Source organism: Panulirus ornatus, chromosome 12, assembly GCF_036320965.1.
Source record: "Panulirus ornatus isolate Po-2019 chromosome 12, ASM3632096v1, whole genome shotgun sequence".
NCBI classification, from domain to species: domain Eukaryota; kingdom Metazoa; phylum Arthropoda; class Malacostraca; order Decapoda; family Palinuridae; genus Panulirus; species Panulirus ornatus.
Window position 1 is genome coordinate 21930762 of NC_092235.1, and position 27012 is coordinate 21957773.

General features: G+C 37.0%; 2 protein-coding genes across 2 annotated transcripts in view; both read left to right on the forward strand.

The window, feature by feature from the left end:
• LOC139751842 (ras-related protein Rap-1b-like) overlaps nt 1-10536 on the forward strand; it is a 217294-nt gene extending 206758 nt beyond the window's left edge. The window contains exon 7 of the mRNA XM_071667470.1: nt 1178-10536. Coding sequence (XP_071523571.1) covers nt 1178-1327 — 150 coding nt within the window. The 3' untranslated portion in view covers nt 1328-10536. The remainder of the gene's footprint in view (nt 1-1177) is intronic.
• An 817-nt stretch (nt 10537-11353) lies between these two features.
• Nucleotides 11354-27012, forward strand: part of LOC139751844 (uncharacterized) — a 62811-nt gene continuing 47152 nt past the window's right edge. Inside the window, exons 1-8 of the mRNA XM_071667473.1 lie at nt 11354-11417; nt 15586-15660; nt 16402-16522; nt 18971-19047; nt 20777-20847; nt 21934-22045; nt 24015-24187; nt 26697-26770. Coding sequence (XP_071523574.1) covers nt 15605-15660; nt 16402-16522; nt 18971-19047; nt 20777-20847; nt 21934-22045; nt 24015-24187; nt 26697-26770 — 684 coding nt within the window. The 5' untranslated portion in view covers nt 11354-11417; nt 15586-15604. The remainder of the gene's footprint in view (nt 11418-15585; nt 15661-16401; nt 16523-18970; nt 19048-20776; nt 20848-21933; nt 22046-24014; nt 24188-26696; nt 26771-27012) is intronic.

Here is a 27012-nt window from a genome sequence, read left to right on the forward strand (position 1 = left end):
TCTTACCTGTTAGTTATTACCCCCGATACATATGTACACATACATGAAGGGAATTTGATACTTGAACTCGTTTTCTTAAAGTATTGTGTCATGAAATGCATGTTTCTGACGCCCATGAGCCACTTGGCACCATGAGCTGGGGGTATACACAAAGATGAGCCAACATTATATCACCAAACATCTTTCATTAACTGCTCTGTTTGTCTTATAACAATGTTACCCTCAGTGTTACTCTGACACCACCAACGCCCTCCAGGAATTGTTACACATCGTTACCATAATGAAAGTTATATTATTTTCTATCTAATTACCACTACCTCCGCCTTCAATTTGAAATGTTGTATCCCACATACATAGCTAAACATGTTGGTAATGCCTTAGTTTTCCTGTGTGATCCCTTCATGTTCATAATTCATGATTCATCATCATCATCATCATCATTCATCATCATCATCATTATCATCATTATCATCATCATTATCTATAACTTCCAGAGTCTGTACGTCACAGAATTTCGACCCCTCACGACAGACAATGTTTGATGCCGTGTTTTGAAGTCTCCTGCCTGGTCTTCATTGCAGGACCTCATACTCTGCATTCCAGTATTATCCTCCTCATTTATCGTATCCATCTCACCACCTCCTCATTTATCGTATTCATCTCACCACCTCCTCTCTTCCTGGTCTGGCACCATCCCCTTCACTCGTTCTGCTGGTCTTCAGGTCACCATATGAACCGCCCTACTGTAGGCATAGAGATCTCCCATACCCTCCTGCTAGGGTGGGGTCTGAGTGTGAGACCTCAAATATCATTATCCTTTCTATAACTAATGTCTAGTCTTCAGTACAGTTAGGGTTTGTGCATTATAAAACTTCAGTATTTTTGCATTAACATTGAAATATTGGCTGGAATATATATATATATATATATATATATGATTTTGACTTCCAATATGATGGGTTTATTTGCTCTATGGAAGCTTTTTAAAACGAAGAGGAACTGTCTCATTTTCCCAATCTCTCTCTCTCTCTCTCTCTCTCTCTCTCTCTCTCTCTCTCTCTCTCTCTCTCTCTCTCTCTCTCTCTCTCTCTCTCTCTCTCTCCGTCATGTGACCTTTCACCCACAGCTGACCAATGCCATCATTACCCCCCTCCTCCTTCTCCTCCTCCCCTGACAGGCCCCGACTGGAGCCAGGGGTCGACTCAAGTCACTGGGCAACATCATGGAGGTGGTACGGAGGAGGTCATTCAGCTTGGCCCAGGCAGCGTCCTGCAGTGCCATCCCAGATCACCCGGAGATCCGGGACCAGAAGTGTGTTGTCCTTTAAGGATCCAGGGGTCACCACCACTCTCCTCCTGACTTGACCTCCTCCTGCGACAGGAGGCTGCAGAGGACCACATAATTAGCCGATCTGCAGCGCACGAAAGGTCTAAGAACTGTATCATATTCTGTATGGCATTGGAGGGACACATAGTCTTAGATGGTGTATAGAGAGAGGCAGGCAGCCAGGCTGGGTTGACATACGACGTGTAAGGTGACAAGGCCCTTTGTCGTTTGGAGATGGAATCAGTCACCAGTGGACCCCAAAACAATGCATGATGACTTCTAAATGGCACCCACCACGTGTGCAGAGGAATTATTGACCAGGTGTATGTGTGTGTGTGTGTTTATATGATATATAACCTATATTAGGTGGTAGATGGTGTGTGCCAGGTCATCATTGGAGGAGCTGTCATAAAACACTGAACTGTGTGATAGGAAAAGCATTATTATTGTTATTAATCATCTTCTCCAGTTGATGGTCCTCTTTGGCTGCAGCCATGGTGATGTTCTCTTCTATGGTCCAGTGCTATATATATATATATATATATATATATATATATATATATATATATATATATATATATATATATATATATATATATATTCCATTTTCTAGACCTTCATTTATACTTATCCTGTGTTCTTTTGGCTCATTCTTCCCCCTCTTATCTGCAGGCTCATTCTTATTCCATGCGTATATCATTTATCTCAAGACTGACCAGTCAGAAGGTATCTACTTTACACATGTGACTGATAACCAGGAACATATGTACAGCTAAACAACTGACAGGAGTTTTGACTTCAGCATAAACGTGGGGAAATAACAATGTCAATTTTATTCAATTCTTCAACATGAGGACCCCTTTTGTGGGTTTCCTGCAGAAACAACACTGCGCTTCAGTCAGGAGCAGAGAAAAGATGAACTCCTTCATAGCAAAATGTTCCTCAACAAGACCATACTCCACTTCATCTGCAGATGATGGTATCATCTTCATCTTATGTGACTTTTTGCTCATGCTGTAACCACATGTGGGTGGAACATCTACTCAGATTTTCTTCACTGACCCTCCCTCAAAGACTGACATTTAACATTCAGAGATTCAATGGTGAAGGACTTTTAAGTGTGCATTAATGCATGAAATAGCTTGGTATTAACCATCTTTCATAATTCAGTATTCCGCTTAAACAGGTCCTAGCTCACTAACGTATATATTCTTAGTGCACCAGAAAAATCAGTGATAGCCACAATCACACAGACTTACCAGACATGATGACTTTAAAAGAAAAGAATGGCTGTTTATATGTATACTCGTGGAGAATTTCTGCCAGAGAGGCCTAATTGTGTTTAGTACGCTGTTTTTGGAAATATCCTTGTTATGGTTACAGCTCCTATATTAATTGCAGGTTTCAGGTAATTGTAAATACTCAAAAATCAAATGCATGTATTGATAAACCCATGTCTTAAATACAGCCAACTCTCCTTACCTCTGTGTCTCTGTGCAAATAACAGATTCAGTCACAAGATTTGGGTATAGGAATATGAACTTCCCAAAAGGCATAATGTGTATGAACCTAAAAAGAGGGACTTATGAGAAGTTATGTTAATGAGTGAAAAGATAGTTATGTCAGATATTACTAACTAGCTCTGAAAGTGAGGCAAATGAGGCTACCTGTTATTGCCCCAAAAATAGAGGTCCTATTTTTGTGTTTTTTGTATGTGTATTTGGTAGGATAATGTTTGCCACTTATTAGCAAATTAGTGTGTTGCTTATGTGACATTAAAGTCTGTGTACACATTAACCTCACTATAGAATCACACGAACTATGCCAACTGTGAAGCTGTTATTCCTGAAATGATTTATCATTATGCAGCTGATCTCTTTACTTCCTGTAAAACACAAGAATTATGTTAGGATTATGAGTCATACAGTTTAGACTTGTAAAACCTGCCCTTGAACTGTCATTTCACAACATGGGTTTCATCTGTTAAAGTATTTGCAAATGGTGGAGCAGTGCCACTGTGGTATCTACATGTGGTTTGAAACCAGACGAGGAGAGAAAGGTGAGTTATTACAGCATAATGTAGTCTTAACATGACTCGCACCAAGTACAGTCATAAATTGCAGGTTTAAGTGAGAGGTAATGTTTTTGGAAAATTAGTGTAGTGCTTTGAAGCCAAAGTTTAAGGATGGTGGTTGAATATACCACAGACTGGACATTGACCATGAAATGATGTGAATAGCATGGGAGTTCCTGGAGAGAACAGGCATCATAGATATAGATAGATAAATTGATAATGCTAGTAGGAATTGATCACCTATTACTGGCAAGCAACTAGACCTGCAATCAATGAATCATCTTGAAATATCTTCCTCCTTTCTTATTGTTATTCATAGCTATTAAATAATTGGCTAAGCTACAAATCAAAATCCTCAGTTACATGGAGAATTTGCTTAAATCATATGATGTAGAACTAATGCCAAACTTGTGTTGATCCTAATTCAGGAAACAAGGAGGCCAAATTATATGTAAAAGGAGAAAAAGAGACAAAGTCAATTTTGTTTGGCAAGGTTTATGCAATTTTTCCAATCATTGCTGAGTTGACCCGTTGCTAAGCCCTTGTGAACTAAAGACTTTTGAGGAACAGCTGAATGAGGCTGTTGCTGTGCCCCACAGAGAAGAAATCCAGAAGTCAGTGAAATATCCCTGCTATGGGAGTATAGCCTTGCTTACTTACTCTTCCATTCAGTACAAATTCTACATTAACTATATGACCCACATTGAAGAGGAACTGAAATTAATCTATGAGTTTTGAAGACACATCAAACAAGTTTCCTCCACATTTCACCTTTACCCTGGGTTAGGATTTACATGGTGAAACTTTATTCTTTTTTTATGTTTAACAGGATAGGAGAGGCTACACAAATGCTGAAGCACATGTGTACGTTACATTCATTATATTATGTTGCCTTGTATCTGGTGTCACCACACGTGGGGGAAGGGGGGTGCCTTTCCTCGTGTGATGTTACCTGCCGTTATCCTTATCAAAACTATTATGAAGATAGTTAATTTATTCATTTATTTATTTCACCTCTCTTGTCATGAAGTCTCTTTAATTTCCTCATGTTCTCTAGATTCCTTAATTTGCTTAGGTTGTTGGACTCTTCCACCACTCCGTTAATACATACCTCTTTTGTTGTCTTCCCTTTCATGTATTGGTTTCTTCCTAAATAAAAAAACGTCTCATGTTGACGTGATCACATTTATTCAGCGACTTGATGGTAATAATCATGTCTCCTCCCCTGACCCTCTGTCTTCCATTGTGAGCAAGTCTTTGGCCTCTCCATGCAGCTTAACTTTCTTCTTTTAGAGACAGTTTTTGTTACCCTCTGTTGGACCCTGTCCAGCAAAGAAATGTACATGCTTCCTTAATAAGTGGGGTGATTGAAATGGTGTCGCATGCTGTAATTTGTATGTAATATAAGATGGTAGATATATTTTTAACATCTCTATGTTGTCAGTAACAGTTATCACATTAACTTGTACACAGGATAGCTTTACTTCTGTGACAATTCCCTTATTTTGGTTTTGTGGCGATAGACTTGTTACTGTGTCAACCTCATAGCCTCTGTCATCAGAGGATTCCTGTATTGTCTCCCTACAAGTTAATTGTCATAGTCTGGCTTCATTGCTATAACGTTTTCCATTATGTCGTGTTTGAAGGGAGCATCATCCATGATCATCTCCTGAAACTTAAGATTATCCTGTACTAAGAGGACCAGACCTCTCCCCCTTTGTTTATTACTATGAGTACAGTCTCTAAACAAACTAGAATTATGAGCCAGCATCATGATTGTCATGGTTTACTGTTCTTATGCATGGCATGCCACATAGCCCCATGCTTTTTCATGGGAATTTTAAAAAGTGGTTTATGAAAGGTGTAACCTTTGATAACTGTAGGAGCATATAGCCTCAGAGAGGCAGTACACACTTGAACTACCCATTTCAAGTGGGGCCAAAAATAGTAGTTAGGTAGATAGATACATTGTTTGGCAGCAATGAGTCTTTGAAGTGATAAACATAAGCCTTCTCGGCTATTACACAGACTGACACAAGCTGCCGATGTTCTTATCTTTGGATAAGCTGATACAGGCTGTGTTCTTTATGTTTGGCACAAGGCATACATATCATTAGATTAATAGAAATAATGCAAAGATAAACACCATATGTTCATAATATGAGAAGATTTATGTCCCAGGCAAAGCCTGAATACAAGACTTGTTATTGAGTGAGTGTAAATTGATGTTTTAGAAACTTGCAATGTCTGTGGTATCATACCAGTATGTTGCATTCTCCAGCTCTGATACCACATGAGCTGTTTGTTTACCTTGTTGAATGTTCAACATCTTTGTCACTGTGATTAACTTTTGAACTGAATAAATCTGTGTTGATATAATTCATTATCATAACCTCTTCAAAAATATACTGCAGTCCACTTTGACATTAAACCTTTCACAATATGATAAGTACAGTATTGTATTTTCAGACAACCAGGCAATATGATTTTAGGTGATTGTACAGATTATGTAGGCTGTTACTGTCTAATGTATTTCAGAAAATGATTTTAACCAATGATCTTAAAATAACCTTATGTTGCAAGACAAGATTAAAAAATGAAGGCATTTGTAGAGTTACGGTACAGCACATTATACAATATGTAACTACATGAATTACAGCATAGAATGTCACCAACAGGTTTAGACTTCAGTCATGTTATCTATGCACTTGTATACCATTCAAAATGTATTTTGTAAAACAGAACTGTTCAGTTAGCTGTTACATAAGTATACAAATCATAATGTAGTTCAGAAGAAAGAGGTCGCTGTCACTGGAACATATTCTTTCAATTCACTAATTGTAAAACATTGTGCAAGAAAGATGCAGTTAACTTTTCACAATAGACTGTAATGTTGAAATTGCTAAAAACTAAGGTTCACCAGTCATGGAGACTCTTGCCATGGTCAGCACCATGAAAGAGTTCCTGGAGGGTATGGGCATTAGATGTATAGATAGATACAGACACTGTTCACTCATTGATCACTCAGTACACCAATTGTAGTGTCATCATACCACTCTTGAAAATATTTAAAGGAACCAAGTGACAGTTTGTGCTTTTGTTGTATTTTGATGAAATCTGAAGTGAAAGAAAATACGGTAAAATGAAAAAGTAATCGTCTCCATTTAGTAACAAGAAATACCTGTGAACATTACAAGGAATGTGTGTATAGCTTTGTTTATATTACAAGCAGTTAGGTTACTACAATGGTACACATTTGTAACTGATTAATGGTGCACAGGTAATGAGTACTTAGGTACACTTAAAGTTGTATGACTGACTTGATATAGTTGGAGGTGTTGATTAGTTTTAGTGATCATGACTTGTTATATGAGATGGCCTCCACAGACTTGTACAGATGATAGTATGAAGAAGATGTAGTGAAGAAACTGTTTTCTTGAATAGCTTGTAAATTCATTTCTGTATTTCAAAAAGAAATATATCATTCTTGATAAATTGTTTTGTATTTCGATCAGCTGATCTCTTTTGATTCTAAATACTTTACCGCTGTAATCGAGGTTCATAACCTTTTAAGTTATCTATTTGATAGTCATAGGGTTTGTAGATTGGGTTACTTAACAATAGATTAGAGTACATGTGTATGGAATACCATTCATACTTGTGTAACCATTCATACTTGTGACATGAGATTGATTTTTTTTAGAAGTGTTAACAAAAATGTATGTTAACATAACTTTCCAGTTGTATTGTAATTTCATTATTTAACCATAGGTGAAATATTTCACGCAACTGTATGGTAGAGAAAAGCCTTACAATGCTAAACTGATTGATTAAGAGTTTATTTGTTTCAGTTAATGTTCATGTATGCTAATCATTTTAAACTGATTATCTAAGTGCATGTAAAATGAGATGTTACCAGACTCCATCTGCAAATGGTTACACCATGAGTGAGAAGCCACTTTTATGAGGCTGTATCATTGTCAGTGGACAGAAAGGAGTACAGTTTCATGGAAATCTGTCTCACCCCAGAGAAACTCATCACTTCCCAGTTCCTGCATAGAGTTTACCGTGATAGCTATGGGAGCACTGTGGAAGAGGTCCTAAAGTTGTTCAGTAATGATGATACTAATATTGATAATTTTAGTAATAATAACTCATAAAAAATAGTAATGATAGATATGATAATAATGCTCTAAATGAATTAATTTATTATGTTGACTGACTATAGCATATGGTATGTGAGATCAGTTACCTCACCTGCCTTCAGCCTACATTAATCTTGTTGCCAAATCTTACAGAGCAACTTCCTTAGCACCCAGTTTTGTATACTTAGCTTTTCTCATATCTGTAACCATCTGTTGAAAGAAATAAAACTCAAAATGCTGATGTGCAGAGGATAGCTTTGAAGAACTACATTTATTTTGTGTAATACATATATACTTTTCTGTCAAGTGTTTTCAAATGATTTTTTTTTCATTCACTTTAGTTCTTACCAGAGGTTCTGGTGTGAATCCCTGATTACTTGACTAGATTATGTGTCCCCTATATTAGCTGTTCAAAATGAAACTATGTTAGTTCATACTTTATTCACAATCATATTTTTTTATGGATGACGGATGGTTTTCACATTTTATGTTTGTGCATGAAAATTGTCTGATTACCCATTTCTTAAAACTGGATAATGAAGTCTACTATTTTGATGCTGTAACAAAATTGCCTTTATTGTGTTTGTTACTGCTATGCAGTGTTATGGCCAAAGGATTATATACTTGTGTACACTCAGACACATGCACATTTTCTATACATATATACACACAAAACATGTCAAAGCACTGTCAGTGGACTGAACCAGGGCATTTGAAGCATCCAGGGTAAACCATGGATAGGTTTGTGGAGCCTGGATGTTGATAGGGAGCTGTGGTTTTGGTGCATTACACATGACAGCTAGAGAATGGATGTGAGCGGATGTGGCCTTTCCTCGTCTGTTCCTAGCGCTACCTCACTAATATGGGAAACAACAAGTGTGAAAAAGAATAAATACAAAACACATGCACATAATTGTAGAACTGGAAACACTTCATAAGTGGTAGGTGACTTGTAATGGCTGTGGTGGCAAGTGACCATGATATGAATCTGATGAATCGTACAATGTGTGTTACGGTATATGTTTCAGCCAGGAATCTGGAAGTGCTGTACCTATATTTGGCTTCAGACAGCAATTCTCAGTGGGTTATTTCCATTGTATTGCAGATATTCAATATCCATTTGATGGTTAAATAATTGTTTCAACTAATAGAAAAAAGCAGTGATATTCACTATACCTTTTTTTTCGGGTACTGAAATACACAGGGTTGTGAAAAAAGTGGAATGTTGTAGCACACAAAATTTGAAATGATGTTGAGAGATGTTCTCTAACCTCTCATGTGATAATAATGATTGTTTCTTGTGTAAAGTGTACATAGATATTTATGGGCATGCAGTATTACATAACATTAGAGAGGAGTAATAATAAATATATTAGGAAGTAGAATGCACTGACTGCTGGCTGTGGTAGGGAAAGAGGGTAGATGAAGTGTAAATGTTAGTTGCTTCTGTGTCCCAGAGTTTAGTTTTGGGTAAATGTTACATGTGTATATGAGGAACCACCCCTCCCTCCAGCAGCATTACACAAGGGTTTGAACTCCTCCTCCACACTGAGAACCAATGCCAGGAGGACAACCACTGTGACGCTGCTGATGAGTTAAGGACCTTGCAACACTATTCGTGGTTACCATGAGGAGAGGGTGTTCAGGCCTCAAGACTAAGGGGGCCATCATGGGATTGTGGCTGTTGCTGCCATGCCTATCTCCCTCATATTCTGATGTTATATCACCTAAGGGTTGACTGTGATGTATAACGTAGGTTAAATAAATTGGAACGAGATAATGATGTAGCAGAGGATCGATATACTCAACCAGTAAGTAGATTTCATTGTGCCATGTTCTGGCTAGGCATAACTCATAAGTAGCACTCCAGGCTCGATGACAAGTAGCACCTCAAGTCCAAGTGCTTAATTAGATAGAATTTTGACCTGGATCAGTGAGGCTCATTTCCACATAAAGGGTATAGAATTAATTTAGCCATGCTGCACTAATAACTGTGGGTATTGAGTGACTTGTTTGTAATGGTATTTATGCATTTGAAGAATACAATAATGGCAGTTGCAGATAATTTGAGGAATTTCATTTTCTTTTTCGATATTAATTAAGCGACAGTAATAAGGGTTATAAACATCAGGGAAAACATTAGGTTTAACGTAAAGATCGATGAGAGACTTATTAGAAGTCAATAGTCTTTTAGGGTCACATTGACCATCCTGTAAGCATTTTGTTTTTCCACATGATTTGAAAAATCATTTGTTAAGAAAAAAGCCTCAACATCTTGCTAACGGCGGCCGTAGCATAGCATACTTTTCAAAAAATACTGAAATTAAAATCAATCCTGTCTGTCGGGGAAGGTTTGTTAAGGTTACCATAAATCCTGTGTTGGTCAAGTATTTCCCTGACCATTACGGCTAACCCAACAATCCCTGGGCCTTTCATAACACATATCTTGTGATAATGTAATGTCTCAAATTATCCTCTGCCACTCATTCTGCTCACTGAAGACTCCATTGCCATTGCATAACAAAATCACTCCGTCTCCAAAGCTCTTAACATAGCTTTATGCAAAGCATTACTTCAGTCACAATATTTGAAGCCTAGTTTAAAAACTAGCACCATTTTTTTTCATTTATTCAGGAATCTTAGAGTTGTATACAGCTTTATTCGGGAATGTAAGTAAAAAAAAAAAAAAAATCATGGAAGAGAGTAAGATGAAATAGTTGATGTGGGGGAAACATTGATATACCAGACCTATCAAAGACTGACTGATTGGGATGACAGATAATCAGCCAGAGCGGGTTTAGAGGGCAAGCAACACGCAGCATCGAATCTTCCCATAACTATTTTTTATGGCTGTTGTGATGGCTGGAGACGTCACAGGGCAGCTGGCTGGTGACGTTGTAACGAAAAGTGTTGTAAAGTGTTACAGAATATCTCATGACTGATAGCTCCTGGCTCTTCTTAAACGTGTATACTTTTTCTATTAGGTAATAAAATGTGTAAGAGTGTAAACTGGCGTTTCCTTTCACCTTTATCTTTTTTTTTTATTATTTTATATGCAGGATCTATTTCTCAGAGGGGAGCAAAGGTGATAAAATCGAGTTTTTTTTATATAAAAAGTGAAGTTCTGTGGGCAATGTGAACTAGTTTAAGCACTTTGAAATACGAATGCATACAAAGTGTAAGGAAATTAGTATATATATTTCTAATTTTCTTGTATATGAACAATGATTTCTTTGCAGTCCTACAAGAATTGCAAAGGACGCAAGATGATGATTTTGATATAATTTCAGTGGTCAGCGCTTCTTGTTAAGCGGAAAAGTGATAAGTAGTTCATTTCTTATGTAATGACATATACTTACAGTATATGGAGGTGGTTTATATTCGTAGGAACCCATCTCTTGAACCTCCATCATAAAACATTTATTCTGTCTGATTCTTCAGTTTATTCCGTCCGTACACCACTCATACTGCATAATAATCCTTCTTTACATATGTATGGATAAGTTTGGGAAACTAATATTGAAACATCCAGAAAGAAACCAAGATTTTATCAGTAAAGAGAACCCAGAGCTTTTGGTCATTTGAATCCACGCGGTATTGGTTCATCGTTGCCGAATTCACAGTCAAATGAAAAAATATAGTTATTTATGCCTTTTATACCTACAAAAAATACTAATTTATATTGCACCCGAAAACCTAATTTACAATAGAGTATTTAAATTTATTAAGATTGTGGAAAGATTATAATTAGAATTATTATACTGCAAATTATTGTAAATCAATAGCTCAATACCTAATATCCCGCGCGGGTTGAGAAGTAGAGGAATCATATACCGGTCTGAACTATGTGTCTTCGTGTGCTTAAAATACTTGTAAGTAGCCTAAATCTCACGTACGTTCATGTATATTGATGCTGCTTCCAGCTTACTATTGGCAGTACCGAATTTTGCCACAATGGTGGTGGGACACCCCAGTCCTGTGTGGTGGTAGAGTCCTAATAGATTATTTTCAGGCCACCGCATCCCGTCGTCCACCTGATCATGGCCTATTTACAGGCAGCCGCAGCTGCCATGGCTTGTGTAGCTCAAGTAGTGATGGTTATTGCGACGAGAAAGGTGTAAGATAATGGCCAGAATATCCTGAGAAATTCAAGTTCGTGTGGCGGCGATTTTAACTATGGCAATGGCTGTGTATTTATATTTACGTTACCGTAATGCATTTTCCCGTGAGAATATTTACGTGAGTTCTGGTTCCACATGTTCACTACAGAACACAGAATCAGATTAGAAATGACGTACTTACCATTACTAACGAAAGGTTAGGTTCGGGTGTAATTAATGTCTTAACTCCTCTTTACACCGTCAGCCAACGGATGTCAGTGGAGAAATTGGCTTAGAAAATGGACGGAGGAAGTCTATCAATTATAATCTGTGCCACGGACCATCATATGGCTCATTTTATTTCATTTTCATGGTCTATATATATATATATATATATATATATATATATATAGCCATTGCCTTCAACTATATCCATGGAATTCGTATTAGTGGAAGTCAGTTACAACAAGCAATTTAAACCTTGTTAGATCAAGTCTCTTTGAACTAGTACAACTAAGCGTCATCCTGGTGGGAAAAAAAAAAATGGGGGGTGCAATTACCATTTCGCACCTCCACCCATGTTTGCTGTACTAATGGAGGTCAGCATTGTTACCAGAGACATCAAAGGCGTCGGGAAAAACAATTTCAAACCAAACCCTATTCTAACCTTAACCAAATCCTCCGGTTGTCTAAAAAAAAAAACTGTAATACGGAAAAAAAATGGGAATTGGTCAATTTTTTCTCCCCCCCCACACACAGGTGATATATATATATATATATATATATATATATATATATATATATATATATATATATATCATGCTGATACTTTATCTTTTATCTTTTTAGATATATTGACTTTCCCCCCAAGATGTATCTATAAAGATGGAGATACTTAGGTAGATGGACGAGTGTAATGCCTGGTTTGAATTTGAAGTCCACTGTGGGGGGATGTATGGTAGAGCTGTTACTTCAGGTTAAACCAGCTTAAGCTTACTTAATAATCCCTCACATCTTAATCCTACTTAACCTCAGTCAAACGTCTAGTTAATTATTGTAAATATATTTTAACACCAAAGTGGTATATTTTGATCCATTGGTGATCTGGCAAATTGTCAAAATTGATATAGTAATTGATTAATTGATCACATTAGTACAAAGTGAATATAGAATTTGACAGTGTCATGCCAAGAATCCTAACTTAATGCTTTTTTTTTTAAAGTGATCACCGCATTTGGAATAGTTATATTGGCTTTGATCAATTTTATTTCATTAACTTTGTTCAGTCACCTGTGTTACTAAATACTGGTGGATAACAAGAATATTTGTTAAGATAATAGCTATTGCAGTAGAGGTTGAAAAGCTGCAGAACTGCAAATGATTTATTAGTTAATTGATACACTGTCACCAGCTTTACCTGTTAAGTTCAGTAAACAATGGTAACTTAGAAAAAGAGAATAAATGATTTTTGTATCATGCTTTGGAGCATGATGAATATTTGTACTACATGATTTAAGGCGTTATTGGTGATGGTTTTGAAGATCTTGGAAAATTTAGCGGGTGAAGGAAATCGATTTAAATCACGGTATAAAAAAAAAGGCATTTAAAGTATTGGCAGATACCCTGAAAACGTATTGTGACCAGCCATTCCACATGGGCTTTAGTTGCGGACCATATTATTGTCTCATTATTTCAACCACAGATCTTGGTTTTCTGTGGTACATTATGTAAGGTTTTCACAGGCCCTGTTGATTTCTCTTAGTCATTTAACCTTCGAAGAATATTAACCCCACATATACCCCCTAGTGTTCACAACCCTCACCATCATATTATTGAAATCATGTTTTTTGTGTCTTCTCTGAATATATTACCTCCTTAGGTGAACTTGAGTTGCTCTTTATCCACATTTTCCATCTAGGTGACTCAAGCTACCATATTGTATGGTTTGATTACCACTACAGGCTACCCTGGTGCTCTCAGGTTGACTCGCAGGCTACACACTTGTCGCCTGATATGGGCGCACAGGCTGTGTTTTGTTCTCAACTTGACTGACAAGCTGCCCTATGATACCTTTTATGACCCACAAGCTGTTCTTTTGTTCTCTGTGTGGCCCACAAGCTGTTCTTTTGTTATCTGTGTCCTACAAGCTGCTCTTGTATGTTTTGGTTTGCTTTAGTGTCCAGCTGTTGGTCCACTGGGTACCATATGGTTAAAAGAAAAAACTCGAGGTCTGTCATTTGTATGTAATGTGATTTGGTCGACTGCAGCTGCAACTACAGGTTACGTATAGATTACTTGAAGCAGTTCCTTTGCTTTATATTTAGGTTTTAGATGTGGTTGTTTTTGCTGTACTCCATTATGGTGTACAATAAAATGCTTGTGTGAGATCTGATCTGCATCATGGGTCCATTTGTATTCAAGATTGTACCGAGAGGCAGCTGTCTTTTTTTTTTTTCATCAAAGCTGGAACAAAGTTTGGTAGATGTTAAGAAATGCATTGCTCATAGACATAAGTTTTTGAGAATTGATCCTAAGCTACCATTTTCCAAATTATGAAACTTGGCATATATTCTTGCTGGAGAACAAGTTAGCATGTATCTTCTAAAAGTGAAAGATTTCATTGTATTAGAATATATATAAGCATTTATCCACATGTAAGGAACATGCAGTTAAAAGTATTTTATACCTTTAGTCTATGACCATCAGTTTGATTACGCAGAAATGGTGGAAGTGGGACGTGCATATCCCCCACAGTTGCCTTTTTTTTTCATAGGCAGGTAAAGGAAGTACTTTTGAAAAATTCGTAGCTCTGTATATGTCAATTAACTATTTTTTCATTGCCATTTAATTAGGGATGATTGAGTGCATACAGAGTCTCAGCTTACTCGTGCACACCCATATGCACAGAATATTTGTGAACAAAGGTCCCGCAGTATTTGGTTATTTACTATGAACATTTAGCTGATTTGTTAAGCTAGACTAATCTCCATTCAAACTTTTACCTATCCTCAGAATGTCTTCATTGTACATGATCTCCAAACAGTTGCTATGCAACCTCATCCGAAATATACCTAGACTTTGAGCTCATTCACTGTATTCATTGCTGACATGGTCTTCTTTTATCTCCAGTCATAATACCTTATATCTTCACAAATCTGTAATCTTCAATATACATATCCTATGTGATCCTACCATATAGACATACCTTCATCCTTGTCCTTTTCATGTGCTACAAATGCTATGCATCTGTATTGCCTTTAGTTTTGACTTGACTGGTTCTATGTAAACTAAACTTTCACATCCCAAAGTTAGAGTTTAACTGGCACCCAGTGATTCAAACTTTTTCATACTTGCCAGAACTCTCGGTGAACATCCAGTTCTTCTCCCTTGCATGGCTTAATAAGTTTCAGCCTTCTTCATATCATTCATATTGTATTGTTCTTATTGAACATTTCTAGGCTGCATTCCAAGCAGGAGCAGAGAAATGATGAACTCTTTAGAGCCAAAGGATTTCTGGGCATATTGTTCACCCTTGCATCAAGTGGAAATGATACAGCCCTTCTGAAGGTAACTTTTTACTTGTGGTTAAACACTTGCGGATGCAGTCCGGGAACATTTACCATTCATATTGATAATTTACCCCACTTAAACACCAAAATTCATTAGCAGCTAATTTTTTCATTTGAACCAAGTTTACTCCACAACTGCCCAAGTCTTTCAAAATCAAGAACTATACTCATGTACCGGTAATAACCCACATCATCAGAGCAATGTATTGTATCATTTATCACAAGTAGATATTAAGAAAATAGATTTCAGTTCAGTGCAATGCACTTTAATGTTATATAAGTTTTTAGACTCACGATTTAGGTTTCACGAGTAAACAGGTGATACATATTCAGTGTGATCAAAATTTGATTTTTTTTTTTCTTCCTTTTAGGAAAGAAAAACGACAGAAAATGAAGATGAAGAACTTTTTGAAGAGTTGCGAAAAATACTTCCTTCAGATTCAGAGGTATGGTATACAAGACTATATCATCACTGAATTTTAGAACGTGTTCTATTTAGGTATTGCAATATGCAGTGATACACAGGCAAAAAAATTTTAGTCCAAAAGGACTAACATATTACTGATTTTTCTTCATGCTACAACCTTGATGTATATTCCATCCATAATTTACCTCATAATACTTATTTCTTAAAGGCTGTCATGATTTTATGATCGTTTTGTAATCTTTATGATTTCAGAAATTGCTTAGCATATAATTTGAATGTGAAAGCTATACCATTGGAGGTTACTGTATATCTGATTCCTAACAAATGATGAACAGAAGAAAAACTAATGTAGTTAACATGCAAAGCAGCTGAGTCATTGCTGAAAGGCATTCCTGGGTTTTAATAGAAAGTTTTATCTCTTATTCAATCACTTGTGAACTCTTTGTTTTCACTGTAAGATGTTTGTTTGAAAATTTAACAGGAAATGAATTCTGGTGGGCATTCGATATTGGATGATTTACTAGGTTGGTATGTACATTTGACTTGCAGTCTGAGGAGACTTTCATCCAATACATAGATATGCTTCACAGAACTTGTAGCTTGGCACAGATTTATGCTTTGAACAACAGTTAAAGCTGTAAGGGTGAGTAGCTAAAGACAGAGGCAGGATTTTAACATTCATACCATATCCTGTTAGGTATACAAAGCTTTGACTTTTCTTAGTATAGACAAATAAAGTAAATGCAGTGTATTCGTACAGGCTCCTGATTTGTTTCGAAGAGAGCTCTTCCATTAAGAGAAAACATCGCTGGGCAGCTGTCAGAGTAATGAGAGACCTGCTGACAAATCTTCACGACCAATGCGGGAAGTTTCTCTTAAAGGTAAGATATTGGAGCTGTATCCATTCACAGCAGATATATGTATAAGAATTTTATTGTATTGTTTACACTGTTTTTCTTTATGGTCTTGTTTATCATCTTTGGACAAGTCCTGATAGCAGCAGCAAGAGCACTTGCTCAATGGGGATTAAGACACTGTTTTAACCCAAAGACAGCGTGCATCTACCAGTACATCACCTTTTTAACCACATATTGGAGTTACCTATTTGTACTGTCAGGGAGAGCTTTACGCATGTGGATCCAATCTGATGAACATTTACAAACATCCTACAATTGCTTTTGCCTTCATCACTAGTAGTATTGCTTCTAGCCTCAGAAATATTTTATCTGCATCTTTTTCTTTTGATATTTTGCCAGACACAAATTGTAAATACAGGTCTTTTTGTTCTTTAGAATTGTTTGGTGCATGCTGGTGTGACTTTAGGTTCAGTCAGATAAGCATGAGTTCATCATACTAGCTCACCATTCTTTTGATACTTTGATTATTGCTGATCTTACAGTTGATATATTGTTTATTTTGTTCATGTATGCAATTTCAGTTTTGTTCCTGAAATGGCACTTACCATAGACCTTTGTGGTTGATAAGCCATGCAGTATAGTGATTTTTGTCTTCTTTTTTTTCTGAAAATTGTATTGTATGTGGACAATGTAGTGTTGGGTGATTTGATCAAGTAATGAAAAGGTGAGAGATGTGTGGAAATAGTGTAGTTTAGAGAGCAGAAGAGGCTGTGTTGAAATGGTTTGGACATAGGGAGAGAATGAATGAGGAAAGGTTGACAAAGAGGATATATGTGTCAAAAGTATAAGGAACAAGGAAAACCTAGAGACCAAATATGGAGATGGAAGAGGGAGAGAATGAATGAGGAAAGGTTGACAAAGAGGATATATGTGTCAGAAGTATAAGGAACAAGGAAAACCTAGAGACCAAATATGGAGATGGAAGAATTGAATGAAAAAGATTTTTGAGTGACTGGTGCTTGAGCATGCAGGTGGGTGAAAAGCTTGCACAGAATAGAGTGAATTGGAACAACATGTTATACTGGGGTCAACTTGCCATCAGTGATCTGAACCAGGGCATGTGAAATGTCGGGGGTAAATCATGGAAAGGTCTGTGGGACCTAGATGTGGATAGGGAGCTTTAGTTACATTGCATTACACACGACAGCTAGAAACTGAGTGTGAACGAATATGGCCTTTCTTGTCTGTTTTATATCACACAATCTCTCTTACTCTCTTTCTTCTAGTAAAAGTCCAGTGAATAAAGATTTAGTTTTAGAAATGAAAAAACTTTCAGTGATACAGTATTATTCCATATATTTCAGATGATAAAGAAAGTAATAGCATTATTCATGACAGCTAGAGACTGAGTGTGAATGAATGTGGCCTTTGTTGTCTTTTCCTAGTGCTACTTCATGTGCGTGTGGAGGGAGAGGGGTGTCATTTCATGTTTGGCAGGGTGGCAAAGGGAATGAATAAAGGCAGCAAGCATGAATTATGTACATGTGTGTATATGTGTATGTCTGTGTATGTATATATATGTATACGTTGAAATGTATAGATATCTATATGTGCATGTGTGGACGTGTATGTATATACATGTGTATGTGGATCGGTTGGGCCACTTTCGTCTGTTGCCTTGCGCTACCTCGCTAACGCGGGAGACAGCGACGAAGTATGATAATGATAATAGTATTTATATAGTATAAGTATTTATTCATTCTTTTTGTGTAAGGTAAAGTATTTTGTAAAAGAATAGGTAAAATTATATAGAAAATATGTATGTTTATGTTACAATTAGTGTGTATGGTGTAATTGATGCCTATAAAGTACAGTAATACATACCAAGGGCCACTTGCATAGTGAGAGTGTATTTGGTCTTAGAATTATCCTGAATGCTTGAGGATGGCATGAAAGATCTTTTATTTGGTGGCTGTTGCTTGATTTTAACAGCCTTAATGCACTTGAGTGACCCTATTGTACTGGGAGTTTAGTTAATGATATGTAGATAGATTTGATTTCCTTACTACTGGCCATTTTATCTGATGTTCACCTGTTGATTTTCTCTGGAAATTCTTATGAGTGTTATATAGGAAAAAAATATAGAAGCAAGGACTGGAATCAGCCTAGAACTTGGATGAGATTATTCCAAACAGATCAGTATTAGGGTATCACCATGCCATCTCTTGTAGGCCACCTAGATAAAATTGTTTCCCCAGCTTTACCAGTATTTAATTACTCGGTAGGAAATTTCTTTCTTATCCATCTTGGATCCTCCATTTGCAACCTTAGATGTATTACTGTCCATTATTTTATTTCTTTATTGCAGTGCACACATTTTCTTATTTGTTGCTAATTGACTTTTACTCTCATTTACTTCTTAACTGACCTCTGGATAAGTTGTTTTACTTTTTATTTTGGTTATATTTTCAGGAATTGCTCTGTTCCAAGGGAGAATTACTGTTTTCGATGATGGTTCATTTCCTTAAGCTTATCGTCACTTCTGTCAGGTAATTTGCTCTTATATTTCTTAAGGATTAGATTGTAAGAATATGATTCTGCATACTCACAGTGAGGTGGCTTATGTAGAATATCATGAAGTCATTGCAGTTATATGTAACTGTATCATGTAGATTGATAGTTCTCCTGTCTTTGTCATGTTAAACATTAGTATCATGAAGGAACTCATGAATTTCACTAGTTATGAAGACTGTTGCCATGGTCACCCCCATGAGGGAATTCCATTTGAGGACAGGCATCAGAGATGTAGATAGATAGTATCAAGGTATGCACAGTTTTGATTTTAATCAGAATAGTAGCAAATGAATTTAGATAAAAACTCAGTGAATTATTAAGTTCAGAACCTTGATGTGGTGGCAGAGATTATGGTAGATTACCAGGTAAGGAGTAAAATTGTTTACAATGTGTGAAGGATCTGATTTGAAGTAGATCGGCAAATTATGTTAGGTAAGTTGAGACAAAATTTAGGGGATGTGAAGTATAGTGAAAAATAAAAGTTGGTCATTGTGGAAATAGTTAGGCATGAGATCAACATTTATTTGTATCAATATAAAGGCTTCGGAAAGTAGATTCAGCAGGGTAAAAAAGGCAGAAAACAATCAAGATGAAGGAAATGTCCTAGTTCTAGATGAGTGGTGACAGTAGTCTAACTCTAACTTTAAGGGCTTTTAAGGTGCAGTGACAACAGAGAATATTATGAAAAGGTCATGGGTTGAAGTGGATGATGTTTGCACAAAATTAAAGTATTGCATATTGACACAGGATGTTTAATTTTGAAATCTTTAAGAGCTTTAGAACAGGACTGACAACAAGAATAATTAAAAAAGAAAAAATGAATGCCCAAGGGCAGACGGCCTAATCCTCATCTCTACCAATGGAAGCATCACTGGGACCCCAACTAGAAAACCTGAGTAAGTAGTATGTTATGAGACATCAACTAGCCCACTGCATGAATCCAGCAGCAGTGTTTTGAATTAAGTCTATTAAAGGTGTTACCAAGAGCTCTCTTGCATATGAATTTTATTGAACTTTGTCTTGCCCGCAGGATTTCACAGTGCATAAAAACCAATTGATTTTTTTTATGAGTCCATCCTGCTGTAAAGTAGAGATCTCTTTTACATATTCTCACAAACAGTTTTCAAAGCAGACACCTAGTCATTACCTACTGTACTTCTCTTGAAATCACTTGCCCCTAACCATTCTGCTAACCAAAACACCAGCCTCTGTCTCTCCTCTTTTACATAAATTTACTATGTGAAAGAGAGGGCCCACCTGAGTGTTCCACTTTGATGTCAAACTGAGCATTGATTGACCCACAGGCTTTGTTGTTTACTCCATTTTCTTTCATTTTTTGTATGCAGCCCTACTTTTCTCCTTAAACATATTTGTTTTAATTTACTGAAGCAACGCACTTTCTTTCTAATGAGCTATTTCTTAGTTAAAACAGTTGGAAGCCTAACGAGCATGCTGGCAGTTTAGCAAGTGTTTCTGTTTCTCATGTGTCGTCAGCATCCATTTGCTTTGAAATGTACATTGTTTGAAGGATTAGGGAGAATTCAGCTCTTTAAATGTTAACCAAAATTGAAAAATTGTTATATGCGGTAAGAACAGGAAGATCAGGGTCAGTATATTTTTATGCATGATTATGGAAGCTTATATTACTTCCTGAATTATGATTTTTGATACTGTATGCCTTTAATGTATTTGCTTCTTCACCAGAAAACTGAAAAACATCAGTATGGTTGAAAGTACAATTGAGGAAGACCTGAAGCTTATTTATAACATATTAGGTAAGAAGTGAATTTCTTTAACATGGTATTTGAATAATTTTTTATAGTTCATTATGTCCCTGTTAGTATTTAATCTACCTTTAGGAGCTTATTAAGTTTCTGATATAGTAGAGTTAGGAGTGTTTGGGATATGATTATTCTCGTGGTTTAATTGTAAAGATGAGTGGGAAAAAATGATCATTTTACTTTTGTAGCAGTCAGAAGAGATAATAATGGGAACATTGTTATTGGGTTGTGTTGTGGTTACAATCCATTTGCTTTACAACATTAATGTGAAAGTTGTATACAGAAAAAGAGACATGGAATGAAAGTAAGCTTAAGAGATATAGTAAAATTTTGATGCATTCAAATTATGTATGAATTCATTGATGGCTTTTGCACTCTTGTATATTGAGAAGAGGTAGTCAGTTCTTGAGTACAATTGCTGTGTGTATTTTTGAGGTTATTCCAACGTAATCTTTCTGTATGTTAGGCAATGTGCCATGTCTCTCTGTGTGCCACACTTTATGTATTATTTAACCTCACATACTTCCAGTGATCACTTACATATCTTCGTGGGATTGTTGATAGATGATTTTTCCCCAATTCTGTTCAGTCTCTTCCTATATGACCTCCCTCTTCTCAAATGAAGATGGTTTGTATATATAACAGTGCAGTAAAAGGTACAAAAGTGGAGGTAGAATGCTGGAGAAATAGAAAGATGTGGGAAGTGATTAGGATGAGGAATGTATCAGATGAAGATATTGGAGGAATGACTGGCGATCAGATGCAGTGGAAGCATTTTATTTGAAGAAGTGATGTGAATGGTAATGTTGGTCTTCCTTGACAAATGAATATAGCCTGTAAAGTGAAAGAATAAGAGGCAAATCTATAAGTGTGGGAAAGCCTTTGTTTTTGAAACACTAGACATTAGTTAGGAAGGTGTATAGTAAGTTTTACAGGTTGTGTGTACTTGGTTCACCTCCTGAAATTGGTGATGATGAAATGCTGCTAATAGATAGATGTAAAAAATTGAAGGATATAATTGTAGGGGCAGTTATAAGAAGTGTTTGGAAGGTATGATATACTTATGTGTTTTTATCACAGGAAATACAGACCAGGCATTAGTTTTGGTGGCTGTGAAGGCTGGAGAGGTCACTACAGAGGGACAAGGACTGTTGTACTTATGTCAGGATCAAGCGTTTGGTGTTATTGTCAGGTGGGATTCTTATTGTTGCACATAGTATTTTCCATGTAAGATTTTTAATTATTTCTATTATACAACCTCTGGACACCTTATGGGGCTCTTGGTGCATGAAGGCAGGATCAGGGATATGATGGACTCTTTTAGAGTGAAGAGGCCCTTGAGATTATGCTCCTCTCTGTGAGTGATTATACAGAATTACCAATGGTGATGTAACCACATACAGATGGAGTAGCTGTCATGTGTAATGCACTGAAACCACAGTTCCTTCTCCACAACCAGACCCCACAGACATTTCCATGCTTTACCCTGGATGCTTCACATTCCCTGGTTCAGTGCATGAACAGCATGTCGACCCCAGTATACCACATCGTTTTAATTCTCACTATTCATTTGATGCCTTTCACTCTCCTGCATGTTTAGGTCTTGATCGTTCAAAATCATTATCATTCCATCTCCATTTTGGTCTCCCCTTTCTCCTTGTTCACTCCACTCCTTACACATGTATCCTTTTTGTCAACTTTTCCTCTCTCTTTCTCTCCTTTTATCCAAACCATTTCAGCACACCCTCTTCTGCTGTCTCAAGTACACTCTTTTTAATACCACATATCTCTTACCCTTAATTAATTACTTGATCAAACACCTCACACCACATATTGTCCTTAGACATTTAATTTCCACCACACACATTAATGTTATCCCTGGGGATAGTGAGAGAAAGAGTACTGTTCACATTTCCCCTGCATTTCATAAAAGGCAACTAAGAGGGGCAGGACCTGGTGGCTGGAAATCCTCCTTAACTGTATTACTTTCCAAAAGAAAGAACAGCAAAGAGTCAAGTGAGGAATTACCCCCCTTAGGCTCTGTCATCTGTTCTTGATGCTACCTCGCTCACACGGGAAATGGCGAGCATGTATGAAATAGAAAATATATAGATTTATATGTACAGTAAACCTTTGATATATTGAACCCTGATTTAATGGATTTTGAATTTAATGGACCAGGCAAATAATGATACATGAATTGATGAAAATTTAAAAGATGAAAAAAACTCATACGCTGCACCATACCCTTTGTTTTGGTCTCAGTCTGCCTCAATCTACCATGCAGTCAGGTTGCATATAGAGAATTGCAACTTTATGAATTCGTTAATTTTGCAGTCCTTACAATTCAAAGTGGCAATAAGTGATAGAGGAGTTAAGACAAAGTGTGTGAACTGTATATTGTAATCAGAAATTATCCATAGGTTACATTCTCTATTTAATGGAAAGGTCTGTGGGGCCTGGATGTGAATAGGGAGATGAGGTTTCGGTGCATTACACGTGACAGCTACAGAATGAGTGTGAGTGGATGTGGCCTTTCTTCATCTATTTTCTGGTGCTACCTCGCTGACACAGGGTAGCAATGCTGTTTCCTGTAGGTTTGGGTGGCGCCAGGAATGGATTAAGGCAAGCAAATATGAATATGTATCTGTGTATATGTATGGAAATATGTTTATGTTGATACATATATATATATGTATGCACATACTTGTATGGGCATGTATGTATATATGTTTGTGCATGAGTGAATGGGTCTTTCTTCATCTGTTTCCTGGTGCTACCTCACTCAAGCAGGAAATGGCAATTAAGTATGAATGAATGATGAGTATACTTGAAATATTTTGTTGCCCCTTGCCCCAGGGGAATCTGCCTTACCTCACTCTAGTGTGGAGTGCAGTCTTGAAGCAGCAGATTCCCATAAAAGGAGTCCTAGGATTGCATAATTTATTGAATTATATATCATTAAGTTGAAATATTTTTGAACTTTGGAAATCTTGGTGACATCTTTCTTAAATATTAACTATGTCACAGTTTGTACAGCCATAGATGTATAAGTGATAGCATTTTCTCTTTGAAGTACTGGTATACAGTCTTTAGATATTTTCTCCCTTTGATCCTAAGTATTCATGTCGTGTGTTAATAAGAGATATTCTCTACCACAGAGAAATTCTGAGCACCTACTCAGTTGGCAAAAATTGTATGAATCGGGAAACTCTCTGGTATAGCATATTATTGTCTAGGCTGTGGCTCTTGAGTTGTGAAAGAGAAGCAAGATGTAAGGCTCTTCGGGAAATGAGAGCTCTGCTGCCTACAGCAGTGGAAGTCAGCTTACCAGGTTTGTGAAATAATAACTTGTGAAATGTTTAGTGAAATTATCTTAACTCTTTTCCCAGACAGAACACCCAGTAGTGAATGATGCATACTCTTGATTCAGTTTTATTTTCTTGTATATTCAGTGTGCAATTGTATTATTGCTGCTTGTCTTTCCCATCATAACAAGGAAGTATCTGGAACAGACGATTGAGCTCTAGATTGAAGATCTTCACTTTGCTTCTTCTGTTCCTACTGTGATGTACAACAGCATGTTTCTCAGTAACTGCAGTACTTTGAAAATTTATTACAGTTGTCTGTAAGTAAAAAAAAGAATCATGATGCTGCATGTAAAGATACTTTTTCTTTGCCATGACATGGATCAGGTTTGGAGACAAAAGGTTGCCTTCCAACTTGCTGCAGAAGTGGCTTTGTGTTTGTTTGGAAGGTATGGCGAAGTAAGGCCAAAGGTGGGAATGATTGATGCTAGTTTTTAGACCTTTTTTCTTTATGTTATTGATTTTGGTTTGGTAGTGGGTGAAAATAATACACTCTAATTTTATTTTTGGAATGCGTAAGTCATCTGAATGTGATATGTTCTACCCAGTTTTCTTAGCTTATTGTTTTTATTAATCCATTCCATGCATCAGTTAACACTTCTGTCCCTTTCCCCAGTGTGATTTGGGGGAAACAAAAAATTGAGTCCTAATTTTTGCTAATTAGACTTGAAAGAAATAAAGATCACAAGAGAGGAAAGTGATTGGTTCTCAGTGAATGTAGGTTTGCGGCAGGGGTGTGCGATGTCTCCATGGTTGTTTAATTTGTTTATGGATGGGGTTGTTAGGGAGGTGAATGCAAGAGTTTTGGAAAGAGGGGCAAGTATGAAGTCTGTTGTGGATGAGAGAGCTTGGGAAGTGAGTCAGTTGTTGTTCGCTGATGATACAGCGCTGGTGGCTGATTCATGTGAGAAACTGCAGAAGCTGGTGACTGAGTTTGGTAAAGTGTGTGAAAGAAGAAAGTTAAGAGTAAATGTGAATAAGAGCAAGGTTATTAGGTACAGTAGGGTTGAGGGTCAAGTCAATTGGGAGGTGAGTTTGAATGGAGAAAAACTGGAGGAAGTGAAGTGTTTTAGATATCTGGGAGTGGATCTGGCAGCGGATGGAAACATGGAAGTGGAAGTGGATCATAGGGTGGGGGAGGGGGCGAAAATTCTGGGAGCCTTGAAGAATGTGTGGAAGTCGAGAACATTATCTCGGAAAGCAAAAATGGGTATGTTTGAAGGAATAGTGGTTCCAACAATGTTGTATGGTTGCGAGACGTGGACTATGGATAGAGTTGTGCGCAGGAGGATGGATGTGCTGGAAATGAGATGTTTGAGGACAATGTGTGGTGTGAGGTGGTTTGATCGAGTAAGTAACGTAAGGGTAAGAGAGATGTGTGGAAATAAAAAGAGCATGGTTGAGAGAGCAGAAGAGGGTGTTTTGAAATGGTTTGGTCACATGGAGAGAATGAGTGAGGAAAGATTGACCAAGAGGATATATGTGTCGGAGGTGGAGGGAACGAGGAGAAGAGGGAGACCAAATTGGAGGTGGAAAGATGGAGTGAAAAAGATTTTGTGTGATCGGGGCCTGAACATGCAGGAGGGTGAAAGGAGGGCAAGGAATAGAGTGAATTGGAGCGATGTGGTATACCGGGGTTGACGTGCTGTCAGTGGATTGAATCAAGGCATGTGAAGCGTCTGGGGTAAACCATATCAGTGAAAAGAATTTTTAGAATCTGATTATATTGCTGACTTTATTGAAGACAGTCACAAACCCAGTCTCACTAATGGCAGTGGGTTAGGGGGTGTGGTTTGTTGTGCATTGTTTATGTCCTGCCCACAGACTGTCAAACAGTTAAGTGTAAAGGCATGTGTTGGCCCTTATTACAAGTAGACATTGCTAGGTGTATTACATACTTAAACCAAAAGCAAATCAAGTTGATATGTGGTTGGTTTTATTTGGTGGTGGAGAACGGAAATAGACATAATGTATTGAAGTCTGGATTTCACACTTCTTATTGAAAAGCCTCTTTCAGTTGTACACTGTCAACATGATTGTACTACTCTATGCAATACGTAAAAGTCAGTATGTTGATGTACTGTACATCCCATTCAGTAGTTTAAACCAGCAGCCACAGGATGATTATAAAACTTGGGCAGTTGAGCAGAAGACTTGGTCACTGTGACTAGTAAGTTATGCCTAAGGTTATGTCTTTGTACATGGTTAAGTGTATCATGACCTGTCAGCTTATGGTTCATGTGGCTATCTAGCTGATGCTCTGTAAAAAGTGCTACGTTTAAGAGTACGAAGGTCATATCTCATACAGAAAGGATTAGATGATGTTAGTCGAAGCTGCTGCAGTCTCAGCTTATATGTTTGTGTCCAGACTAAAAGAAAATGTTTGTAGGCATTTTTTTGTGCAGGGGGGCTTAAATTGCATTATGGATAATAGTTTTGTTTATGTTGCACATTATCTTTAATTTCTCTTTCCAGGTGCTGATTCTTTAAATGTACGGAGTATGTCTATCGAATCATTACTTAAACTTGACATGATTGCATTGATTAAGGTGAGATACCATGTTACAAAGTTACATAGGTGAGCTGAAAAACACAATCTTTCATTAAAGGTGTCATTGGTGACTTTGATGACAACATTTTCATTTTGATATAATTGAATGAATTGTGAACATTTCTTTGTATCTTGTAAAAGATTACATTTCCTGTACTTCACTACTCTATAAACATATGTATTGTGTCTGCTAAACTGAAAATTCTATTCCTGTGTAAAGGCAAACCTAGAATTTGTTTT